This window comes from Ostrinia furnacalis, unplaced genomic scaffold, assembly GCF_004193835.3.
Source record: "Ostrinia furnacalis isolate ACB-3 unplaced genomic scaffold, ASM419383v2 OfSCF0767, whole genome shotgun sequence".
Lineage (NCBI taxonomy): Eukaryota > Metazoa > Arthropoda > Insecta > Lepidoptera > Crambidae > Ostrinia > Ostrinia furnacalis.
In genome coordinates, this window is record NW_021131006.1 from 1,077,724 (window position 1) to 1,089,285 (window position 11,562).

At 43.0% G+C, this 11,562-nt stretch overlaps 1 protein-coding gene across 1 annotated transcript; it reads left to right on the forward strand.

Annotated features, from left to right (window-relative positions):
* The first annotated feature begins 4,530 nt into the window (after window positions 1-4,530).
* Window positions 4,531-5,814, forward strand: LOC114349992 (uncharacterized). Its single transcript, XM_028300608.1, has 2 exons — window positions 4,531-5,122; window positions 5,185-5,814. The coding sequence occupies exons 1-2, from the start codon at window positions 4,757-4,759 to the stop codon at window positions 5,572-5,574; spliced, it is 756 nt and encodes a 251-aa protein (XP_028156409.1). The 5' UTR covers window positions 4,531-4,756; the 3' UTR covers window positions 5,575-5,814.
* Window positions 5,815-11,562: the final 5,748 nt, after the last annotated feature.

Sequence of the window (11,562 nt, forward strand, 5' to 3'; positions counted from 1 at the left end):
TAATCACTGTATGTTGTAGTTTTTCCAGCATAGTCTCCACAGTATTAGTGAAGTTATTGAAATCGTTGTTTGTCGTGTTATTTAAATCGTTATTCCTTTGTGCAGGTATAGTTTGTGGTCTTGTTTTAGCCATTTCAGCATAGGTCTTTTTTGGGTTTGTTTGTTGAAATAGATGTTGAGTTTTGGCATTATCTATTCTGTTACTGTCGAGGTTCATTGTTGGTTGTTTTTGTGTAGGTTTAGGAGCAACTTTTAGTATTCTTTCTTTATATTGCTTGTAGGTTTTGCATCCTTTATAGCTGGCAGGGTGTTTTTCATTACAATTTGCACAGGTAGCCTCAGTGTCAGGTTTTTTTATACATTGTGTTGTGGGATGTTCATTACCACATTTCACGCATCGGAAAGGTCTGAAACATTGATTTTTTGTGTGGCCGAACCTTTGACATCTTTTACATTGTATAATTTCTTTTTTCTTATAGGGTGCTTCAATTGAAATTTTCATTTGGTTTAGATATTTGACGTCAAATATTTCTTTGTTGTTTTGTTGTGGCTCCAAGTCTACATAGAATATAGGGAGTGGTTCCTTTGTGGATCTATGTCTAATGTTGACTATTTGCCTTACTTTATGACCAATGTGTTCGAGTTCTCTAGTTATTTCTGTCGTATCTTCTGAAGCGTGAAGTCCTCGTAGAACCACTCGGTACGATTTTTCACTTTTTAATTGGTAGGTGTAGTGTGAAATATTGTTGGCGATGAAGTGTTCTCTAATAATTTTGTACGTTTGGATGTCTTTTGGCATTATTTTTATTATATGTCCAGATCTGAGTGTGGTCATGGTATAAAGATCATTGTCTAGAATTTTATTTAGTACTTCCTTAAGGGATGCGATGTTAATGACGCCTGTAACAAATAAAGGCTCGGGTTTAGGAACATAAACTTTTTCTTGTTTGTTGGTTTCCTGAGTACAAATTGTTTCATTATCAAGTATCTCAAAGCTGTTCTGAGTTGGTATAGCAAATTCAGAAATATTCCTTTGTTTTTTGTTTGTGTTGTTTATTGGACTGGTTTCTTTCCTTTTCTTTGGTTTAGCGGGGATTTCATCTCTCTGCCACTCACTCTTGTTGGAATCTTCCTGGTCACTGGAGACTGTTTGGGTTTCTATTGTCTGTTCAATGGGTCCTGATGGTTTAGCTACAGGTTTTTTAATTTCTGTAGGTATTGCACCGAGAGAGTTACTTCTTGTTCTTTCAAACATACTGGGATGAAATGTTTGTTGTATTAAATTATGTGTTTTGTTTGTGTTAGGGGCTTTTGCATTTTGAGAAATCATATGGCTCCCACGAGTATGGGGGAAAACAGGTTTGCTGCCAGTAGTATTCACTGTAATGGAAGCCTGGTCGCCTACTTCCATTAAGTCTTCGGTAGCTAATTTCACACTCTCCAGCCCGGGTACCAGAGAGCGCCGGGGGTTAGCCGGATCGCATGACGTACTAACTCGCTCATTATTTGACATTTTCATAAAAAGGGGTTTGGGAGATAACACAATACTACTTTCCCAAGGTAGCATTGCAGCTATTTTAGGGGGCATTTAACTTCCCTAGGTCTGCTGTGGCCCTAACAGGTTAATTGACCGCCGCCTGTGACTCGGCGTTGTTACTCGTTTGGCACCACCCGGGGAACACGTGTAGGGTGGCCTAGAACAGGTGGTGACTCCTACGGACGCGAGTAACTCCATTCCCCTAAGATGATGTTAACGATATTGATATTGTGATAGAAAAGGTAAGGGCCATAGAAGATTCTATTGTCGAATTAAATCTCAGTACGTACGCCGCGAACCCGATTTCTACGACGAAATCGGCAAGTCAAAACTTGTCGCGATCATCGCACGCCGCGCAGCGCGACCGAGGTCATGAACTTGAGTCGAGCGAGCGCGATCGCAGCGTTACCATGGTTACCACGAGTTCGTGCGGTACCGTCGCACCGCAACTCACTTTAAACTCGAACGAGAATTTGAAACGTGATAAGCGCGTTCGATGTTCGTTTTGTAAATTTTACGGTCACGTTTTGGCAGATTGTCGTAATTTTCAGAGTAAAAATAATAAACAACAACCGACTAGCACGGTTTCTGAGGGTAAAAGTACCACTATTGGGGCTAGTAATTTGCGTTGTTACGGATGCGGCCAACCCGGTGTTGTTAAGTCGAAATGTGAGAATTGTAGCGGAAAACAGCCACCCGCGACGCGATCCGATTTTAATATAGTGAACGGTGAGAACGTCTCACGCGAAACTCACGCGACGACGCCGTCACACGCTATGGTATCAGTCACTATCGCGAATAGGGTAGGTGTCGCCATACTCGACACAGGGGCTACGTGCTGCGTTGCTGGTTCCTTGTTGTACTCTATTTTGAGGTCGGTTGGTGTACAGTTTCACGAGGCGGAGCGAACCATAGGACTCGCGGTCGGTTCCCGCCAGGTGAAAACGGTTCTCACGGCGACAGTACCCGTGATTTTAGAGGGACGGCAGGTTGATACCGAGTTCGTAGTGTTCCCAGGTGAAAATACTCGAACGTTGTTGGGTCGTGATTTTATTGCTAAGGCTGGGGTCACACTGGACTTGGCACAGGAGTCATGGTTCTTTGCTGATAGTCCTGAACAGATTTTTCCTCTCGTGCAATCTTTTAGTTTGAATAGCACAGAGCTGATGCAGGCCGATATCTCCGACGTCTCCTTACGCGATGATGAGGGCACGAAGTTACCGCCAGAGCACAGGAACGCGCTCAACGCATTTCTGCGTAGCAGAGCGAACCAGTTTGATGCGGATGGGCCTCCCACGGACTTCGCCTGCCATAAAATCAAGGTAAGAGATAATCAGGAACCCCTTGCCTCGCTACCCTACAGGTTGTCGCCGTCCAAGAAAGAAGCTTTGGAGAAGGAGCTGCAAAAACTGCTCAGCGCCGACGTCATCGAGGAATGCGAGTCACCGTGGGCCTCCAACGTCGTCCTAGTGAAGAAAAAGGATGGGAGCTACAGGCTTTGCGTTGACTATCGCAAGCTAAACGCGGTCACGGAGCCTGACCGATACCCACTTCCCAGGATCGAAGACGTGCTCCACGCGGCGAAGACCTCCAAGTACATGACTACCTTAGATTTAAGATCCGGATATTTCCAGGTAAGCGTTGACCCCGACCATAGGGACCTTACCTCGTTCACGACACCGCTGGGCACCTTCAGATTCAAGCGCATGCCCATGGGTCTCCGAAATTCTGGAGCAACTTTTCAGAGATTGATCGACCGGTTCAAGTCAAACTTACCAGGTATAACCCTGCTCGCGTATCTGGACGATCTACTGATTCTGTCTGAAGGGTCCTTTGATAGACACCTCGCAGACCTGGAAGCCGTGTTTGACCGCCTTGCTATGTTCAACCTGCGGGTGAATCGCGAAAAGAGCCACTTCGCCCGAGATGCCGTGAAGTTTCTTGGCCATGTCATCGTACCAGGTGGCATTCGCATGGACCCAGACAAGACGTCTGCTATAACCAGCATGCCGCCCCCTCAGAACGTAAAGCACCTGAAGTGTTTCCTGCAAACCTCGAGTTGGTTCAGGCGCTTCATACCGAGTTATGCCGAGGTAAGTAGACCACTGACTTCTCTGCTGAAGAAAGGGAGCACCTGGGAGTGGGGCCCCGAGCAGCAGAGCGCTTTCGAGACTATCAAGTCCCTACTGGTTTCGGCTCCCATTCTCCGTCAGGCTGACGGCACGAAACCATTTGTCCTTAGGACCGACAGCAGCGGCTACGCGCTTGGGGCGGCTCTGCTCCAGGGGGAGGGGACCGATGAGCGACCCGTCGAGTACGCCAGTCGCCTCCTCACGGCCGCTGAGAAGAATTATAATACGACAGAGAGAGAGGCACTCGCCGTGGTATGGGCGGTGTCGAAGTTTAGAGGGTATATTGACGGCGCCGACGTGACAGTTAAGTCCGATCATCAGCCGCTCAGGTGGCTCATGAGTTTGAAATCGCCAAGCGGCCGCCTGGCCAGGTGGGCGCTCAGTCTCCAGGAATANAAGGCAAACGTGATTGCAGATACACTGTCACGTCCTTCATGCGCGATGGAAGGAAGCGAAGGGACCGAGTGCGATTTGTGCCTCGCCATGGTTGACCTACCCACACGCAGCCCTAGGGACGTCAGAGACGGCCAGTTGAAGGACCCGGAGATTTGTAAGATCGTCGAGGCGCTGGAATCCGACGATCCCTTTAGGGGGAGGTCCTGGGCAGATAAAGGGTACGTATTGGTTGACGGCGTACTGTACCGTTATGGTCCCGACAATGAAGATGATGATGACGCCAGTTTGGTGGTACCGGAACAGGAGCGCAAGGACGTGCTAGCCGAGTGTCATGACGCTCCCACAGCCGGCCATTTCAGTGTAGAGCGAACTTTGCAGCGTCTCACAGGTAAATATTACTGGCCCGGAATGAGGACTTACGTCGCTCAGTATATCAAGAATTGTGCCGCGTGTCAACGATACAAGGTAGACACGCGAAAACCCGCCGGCCTACTACAAGTTCCAGCGATGTCACGCCGCTTCGAGGTGCTCGCGGTGGACCTGGTCGGGCCCCTACCGGAGACACCTTCCGGCAATAAATGGATCCTCATAGTGGAGGACACCTGTACTAGATGGGTTGAGTTATTCGCCCTTTCATCCGCTACTAGCGAAGAGTGCGCCAAAACACTGGTGAACGAGGTGTATCTGCGTTATGGGACGCCCAGAAGGCTCATCAGTGAAGTTTGTGAGCGAAGTGATGCAGCAGACGTGCTACGTCATGGGCATCAAGCAGGCCCTGACGTCATTCTACCATCCGGAGTCCAACCCCGTGGAGCGGAAGAACCGCGACCTTAAACCACAGCTTGCGATTCTGGTTGGCAAGGAACACGATTCCTGGGATAGTCACCTTCCCGCTATTCGATTCGCTATGAACTACGCGTTCACTGCAAGTACGGGGCAGTCCCCCGCTTATCTTAACTTCGGGCGCGAGATGCGCGCGCCCGCCGATGTATTGTCTGACATGCGGGCCATCGTCGAGAACGACAATGTGGTCTTGTCGATTACTCCGTTCCTCAGGATGCTTTCAGCNCTATCGTCAAGAACGACAACGTGGTCTTGTCAATTACTCCGTTCCTCAAGAAGCTTTCAGCCGTGCTGCTCGATGCACGGGATGTGCACGAGAAAGCCCAGGAAGTCCAGAAGAAGTACGCCGATGAGGGTCGTCGCCCCGCGCCGGACTACAAGGTAGGGGACCTCGTACTGCTTAAGACCCAGGGTCTTAACGATACGAGCAAAGGGCAGACCCCGAAGTTCATCCCTCGTCGCGACGGACCGTACCGTATTCAGGAGGAGATCGGTAGTACGACATACGCTTTGGAGCGCATAAGTGACGGCGTCTCGCTAGGGAGGTATCACGTTTCGTTGTTGACGCCGTTCGTTGGCCCCATCCAAGCTCCCATTCAGGAGAAACGTAAGAGAGGAAGACCTCGCAAGGCTAACCCGGCTTCGGGGACGCAACGCCTGGGTTAGAGGGGGAGGATGTAAGGCGAAACGAAGTCGAATAATCGCGCCACGACCGCGCGAGCTCTAGGACACTCGTGGTATTCCGCGGCACTTCGTACTCGCTCGGCTCTCCACGCCGCCCGCGCCCCGCGGTCGGCCAGTCGCAGGCTATCACGCGCCGACTACGCGTCGTTTTCGCGAATAATTAATATCTTCCGTGTCCCACACCTCTTCTTCTGTGCTGATGATTGTTATTAAGTTAGAACTTTAGAATAATAAACGAATACAACCATCACACTAGGTATTTTCGAGAAAGAACTAAAAGACTACATATGATAGACCTAATTTTTTCAGGCTAAGGAGGCTTATTTTGTATATTATTTATATTGTTACTTTATTTTTTAATTGGTATTAAAAATATATGGGTTGATCTACCAGCCCCAGAGACCCAGACTAAGCAAATCTTATACAATTTATGCATAAATATGTACTAAAATCTTTATTTTGTTTTATAAATACATAGCAATCCATTTGTATTAAATCTAATTATACACAAAGTAATATTCCCGTGATATAACGTAGTAACTGTGTTCTCAACTCTCAACCAATGCGTCAGATCACCTTTAACTTCATGTAAATGGTTTTAAAAAATATATTTTGGTACATCTGTGTGGCAGCCCTGGCCCGCATCCGGCTGTTACTGGGTAAGTGGATTATGTCACGTGTAACAAGCCTCTAACTATGGGAACTGCGATGCGCATATTGTGTGTAGGGCTGCCATTCGTCAGTTTGCCGGATTTGACTCAGTTTTCTTATTTTATCTTATGTAGTTAGTGCCTGAGGTATGGAAGCGGCACGGGAGGGGTTTTATCGACATTTATGACGTGACTGACGAATCTGAAGCATATCTGAAGTCTCGCTGACGTTTGGCCGTCACAAAAACACTCTCCCGTGCCCCTCCACACCTAAGGTACTCAGTTAATCCCTAGCTTGACTATTTCCGTGCTTTTAAGCGATTTTGGAAAAATATTATTGGCAGGTAGCTAATAGCGCATATAGCTTAAAAAAATACTTTTTTTTTCACCAAATACAAATTACAATTTGTTAATTACAAATTTTATTTATTTTTATTTATTATTTATTTATTTTCACCAACTTAAACTATCTTTACAGGTCAATAACCTAATGCGATAGCATAAATTATTTTGTAGGCAGGTACACTGTATCTACTTACACTAACTACTTATAACTAACAATAAAAAGTGCGGCTCTTACGAATTCACTCAGAGAACAATTACGGGTCTACTACTTAAATTAATTATAACATTTGTTGACGCTGTTTGGGTGAACTGGAGCCTAAACTAGGATAATCCTGTATTTCAGCCTTTGATTATACAGGGTGGAATTTTGTAATGCCACCTGGAGGGAAAGTACTCCTAATACTGTAGATAGAAAATTTTAGTGAAAGAAAACGTGCTGATTTTCATATTTTTAGATTATTTCAGTTGGCTAAATGAAAAACATCAAGTTATGAAGTGGAAAATAAAAATTTCAGCTTATAAGGTAGGCCCCCTTAATTAATGTTTAAATATTGTCCGTGGTGCATATCTTTTTCATAAAGGTTACTAAACCTTTGTTTGTCACCTGTCATCCGCTTTGCAATTAGAGGGAAGTCGAACCTTAACTTCGAACTCCTCCTATGTTCTTCTGATTAATTTCGTTGCGGGTCCAATGACAGTTTAATTTTCCCCCGGGACAAACTTGACTTACATTGGTTGGGTTTTTGTGGCGGTCAAGCTGTAGATCCTGGCTACACAGGAGTTAAAGGCCTTAATCAAACTGCCTTAACTAGGAGGAAAGGTTTTTTGTGATCGTAAAAATGGCGGTCACTTACAAGGAACGATACAATGATGGTTCACTGATAAGGCCCGTTAACTAGTTCTTACTAAGGTGGTTCAATTAGTCTTAGTATAACAGACTATACACTTTTCTTTCTGCTATAGATGTTATAGCAACATAATTACGCGCGAGCGATAGGGATGGGTAGCTTGGGGTCATTACACGGGATTCTACGTGCTCACGGACCAGGCTTTAACTACAGTTGATTGTTCCGTAAACAACAAGAGAGACATGAAATAATGATAATAATAACTTTTCTGTACTTGGTATCTTAATGATCTTGTATACTTTAAGACTTCTTCAGTAATATTATTAAATTAATTATGTCATAATTACTTATTGTCAGTAATTACTCGTATGTTAGTACGTTATGTGTATTGTATGCTTTGAAAATAAGAAAGTCTCTCAATCAGCATTGCAGTTTTTGTTACTTACCTAATTAAAATTCTCTAAAGATTCTTTATTTTACTTAAGTAGGTAGGTTAGTAAGTATCAGTAATTCGTATAACCGATGCGGCAAAGACAATTGTTTAGATATTTTGGAAATCTCCAAGAAAATGTTGGGATTTCTTATTACGAATATTTTAGTTATAATTTGGACTTTTTGAGGAGCACATTAAAACAATACTTTAGACAGCAGCCATCTTCTACATTAATTAGTTACTTTTCATAGACAGAGCAAAACCAAAGATCATACCTCGGCCATAGACAAAAATCACGCTTAGAAACAGGTTAAAAATTCCCACGAGTTTATTAACACTTCCATTACTGAGTCAGCTCAACCAAGTACCAAATCAAAACCAACTATTCCATATCAAGTGTTCCAACGGTACATTTGTGTAACCTAATTCTCTATCTCGCTTCGTCAACACACAATAACCTACCCTACTCTACCACAATAGAGTCGAAATTCCTTTCAGGTGTTCAGATTCGGCGTGCTCTTACGTAAGATTTTAAGGTCACCGCTATTGCATAACGTTCATGCTATGTGATTGTAGCCAGTGTAAGTGGAACCCTAGGATTGCATTGAAATCCCCCGGTTGGCTTGTTCTTTGTTGGGCAGAGAGGAGGGGGGGAGGTCTATGTATGGTGGGGGCGTGTATGATTTTGTTGGCTAATACAGTTTTGAAATGGCGTACATTTGATGTATCGGGAGTTGAGTTTATAGGTTATTGCGTTTTAATACAATGTTTTGGTTATGATAGATGGAGAGGAATGCGACTTTAGACACTGTCTACTTTAGTTAACCTCTGACCTACGGGAGGCACCTATTGTTGCCAGGTCAAAAGTCACTTCTCAATACGGGTGGCATCTAATCTATTGTTGATTTGGCAAAGCCAATACAAGATCACGATTTACGACAAAAAAACAATAAAGTTGCAAATTAAGTGTTAAAATGCGCTTGTAATTATGAAACTACATTAGTTGCAGAATATAATATTCCTTTCAATACCGTAAGTCTCATACTTTTTAAAATATCTTGATGTAAATTGGAGCAAACAATTTGATAGGTTAAAATACCCCGTATTGAGAGGCACAGTACTTAGTTTTCCGTAGGGAAATGGTTAACATTCATTATTGGCACTTAAGCTTATATTCGATAAAATCTCATACATTTTTTACGCAAAATAGGAACGCCGAGAATACTTAACTCACTCTTGTGGCGGAGTTTTGCACTGACGCTGTGCAGGTTTGTTGTCGACACGACAAGAAGAGAAGACTCACGATTTTGAGTCGAAAAACATTGTGATTTTGTCTACAAGAAGTTCAGTTTAGTAATTTTCGTTCGTTTCAGCCAAATGACGTTCACTGCTGGACAAAGGCCTCCCCCAAACATTTCCCAAGGACTTTTATTTTAGTTTGATTTTTGTTTCTAGTGAGAATCAAACCCTTATCCTTTCACGTGGATATTTTGGTCTTTAGGTGATTATTAACCGTCAATTATTTGACTGATGAGTTTATCTCAATTACCTTTTCAATAGCTTATTTTATTACCTATTTATTGTATTTCATACTAATTAGGAAACTAATAGCTAGTCATAATAACAATAAGAAGTGCTAGTTAATTACTATACAATTATACAACGTTTTTGATGAAAACGGTGGAATAGAAATTCACATGGAAAACATTCAGTAGACATCATCATTTTTCCTTTTTTTAGGCGCTAAAATTACCTAATATACTATGTTTGTCTTTACACGGATATCGAACCATAGATGGTTGTCTTCTTGGGATGACGAATTCAGTCAGTTCATCATCATCATCTCAGCCATAGGACGTCCACTGCTGAACATAAGCCTCCCCCAATGCTTTCTATGTTGCCCGGTTGGTAGCAGCCTGCATCCAGCGCCTTCCTGCTACCTTTATCAGGTCGTCGGTCCACCTTGTGTGTGGACCGACGCTGCGTTTTCCGGTACGTGGCCTCCGCTCCAGAACCTTGCTGCCCCATCGACCCCATCGTGCCCCACAACACCCTTAAATAACCTGAATAACTGACCTAGTAATTTTCGCAGTCATATTAGTACAGATTTACAAACGGACTCAATTACTTGTAGCCATGTATTTCAGGCTTTGAGTGATGTTGAAAATAATAATGGCGGCTGCGTTATGCAAACTCTTACGTCACGACCTAGATGCAGCCAAGGTTTTCAGTCCAGGCGACTTTTGGCTCAATTGGCTCGAGATAACGGCTTTATTGGCTTGATTGCGTCTTCTTTTTTTGTTCTATTTAGGATAAAGCAAAGGCATACGCCATACAGCCTACATCTTGTGTCGTTTGAGTTATAATGACGTCACAAATCTCTCTAGCTGTATTTTGTGTCTTCTTTTTTTTGTTCTATTTAGGATAAGGCAAAGGCATACGCCATACAGCCTACATCTTGTGTCATTTGAGTTATAATGACGTCACATCTCTGCAACGGTAATTTGCGTATTCTTTTTTTTATTCAATTTAGGATTTGGCAAAGGCATATTCCATACAGCCTATATCTTCTTGTGTCATTTAAGTTATAATGACGTCACATCTTTCACAAAATTACGGTTTATTGGATTTTCATTTTTTTTTTTTCATTTTTGCAGAAAGACATTACCATATAGCCTACGTCTTCTTGTATTATTTGAGTTATGACATCACATCTTTCGCGAGAAAATGGCTTTATTAGTTCGATCCATTTTTGGACTCTATTCCTTCTTTTTGCGGAATAAGGCAAAGGCATAATGCCGCACAGCCCACGTCTGCTTCTACCATAAAAAATAATATAATTGACGTCACAACTCAACGCCAAATGCGTGTAGTCCAAAGCATGGAGACTTTAAATTAAATTTTCATAATGAGGGAACACCTAAGTAGTAAGTACGAACTAATAATAAGTTTACTGTAAAATAAACAAAAAAATAGACAGCAGAGGCATATTGATATGTTCCCTTTGAATCACCTTGAGGGCTTAGTGTGAGTTTATATTAAATGTCGTCACAAGCAAGCGCGTTAAAAAATATGAAGATTTTAGGTCTTGAAAGTTTCCGCTAGGGGCGCTGTACAATCCGTTATACATTTAAAATCATTTTTTTACGCAGTGACTATAATTTTCAATGGAAACACGAAGGAAATAGTTCATTGATCAAAAGAAACGCGACAAAAGCCGTAGGCAAAAGCTAGTTAATAATAATTACTAGGTGTATCATACTACGTCTGATAATACCTACTCACATAATGTAATCATTGCGTTAAAAAGTATGTAGCCTTGACCGGCATTCTTGTATGTCTTATCTGATATATCTGTACTATATACTATGTAACACATTCATTAAATGTGTTCTTATATCGTAATATGATGTAGATAATAATATGAGGTAAGCGTATTGTCTTTATTTTTAGTGTGAATCGTTTTGTTTGTGAAATTGTCACTAGATGAATTCACACTATAGTCTTATTCAATTATGAAATTGTAATTTACAACACGGGACTATTCCCACCTCTCGTTCCCACCGCTGCAACTCCTGTGTAGCCAGGACAGCTTGACCGCCAATAACCCAACCAGTGAAGGTCAAGTTTGTCCCGGGGGAAAGTTAAACTGACATTGGACCCGCAACGAAATTAATCAGAAGAACATAGGACA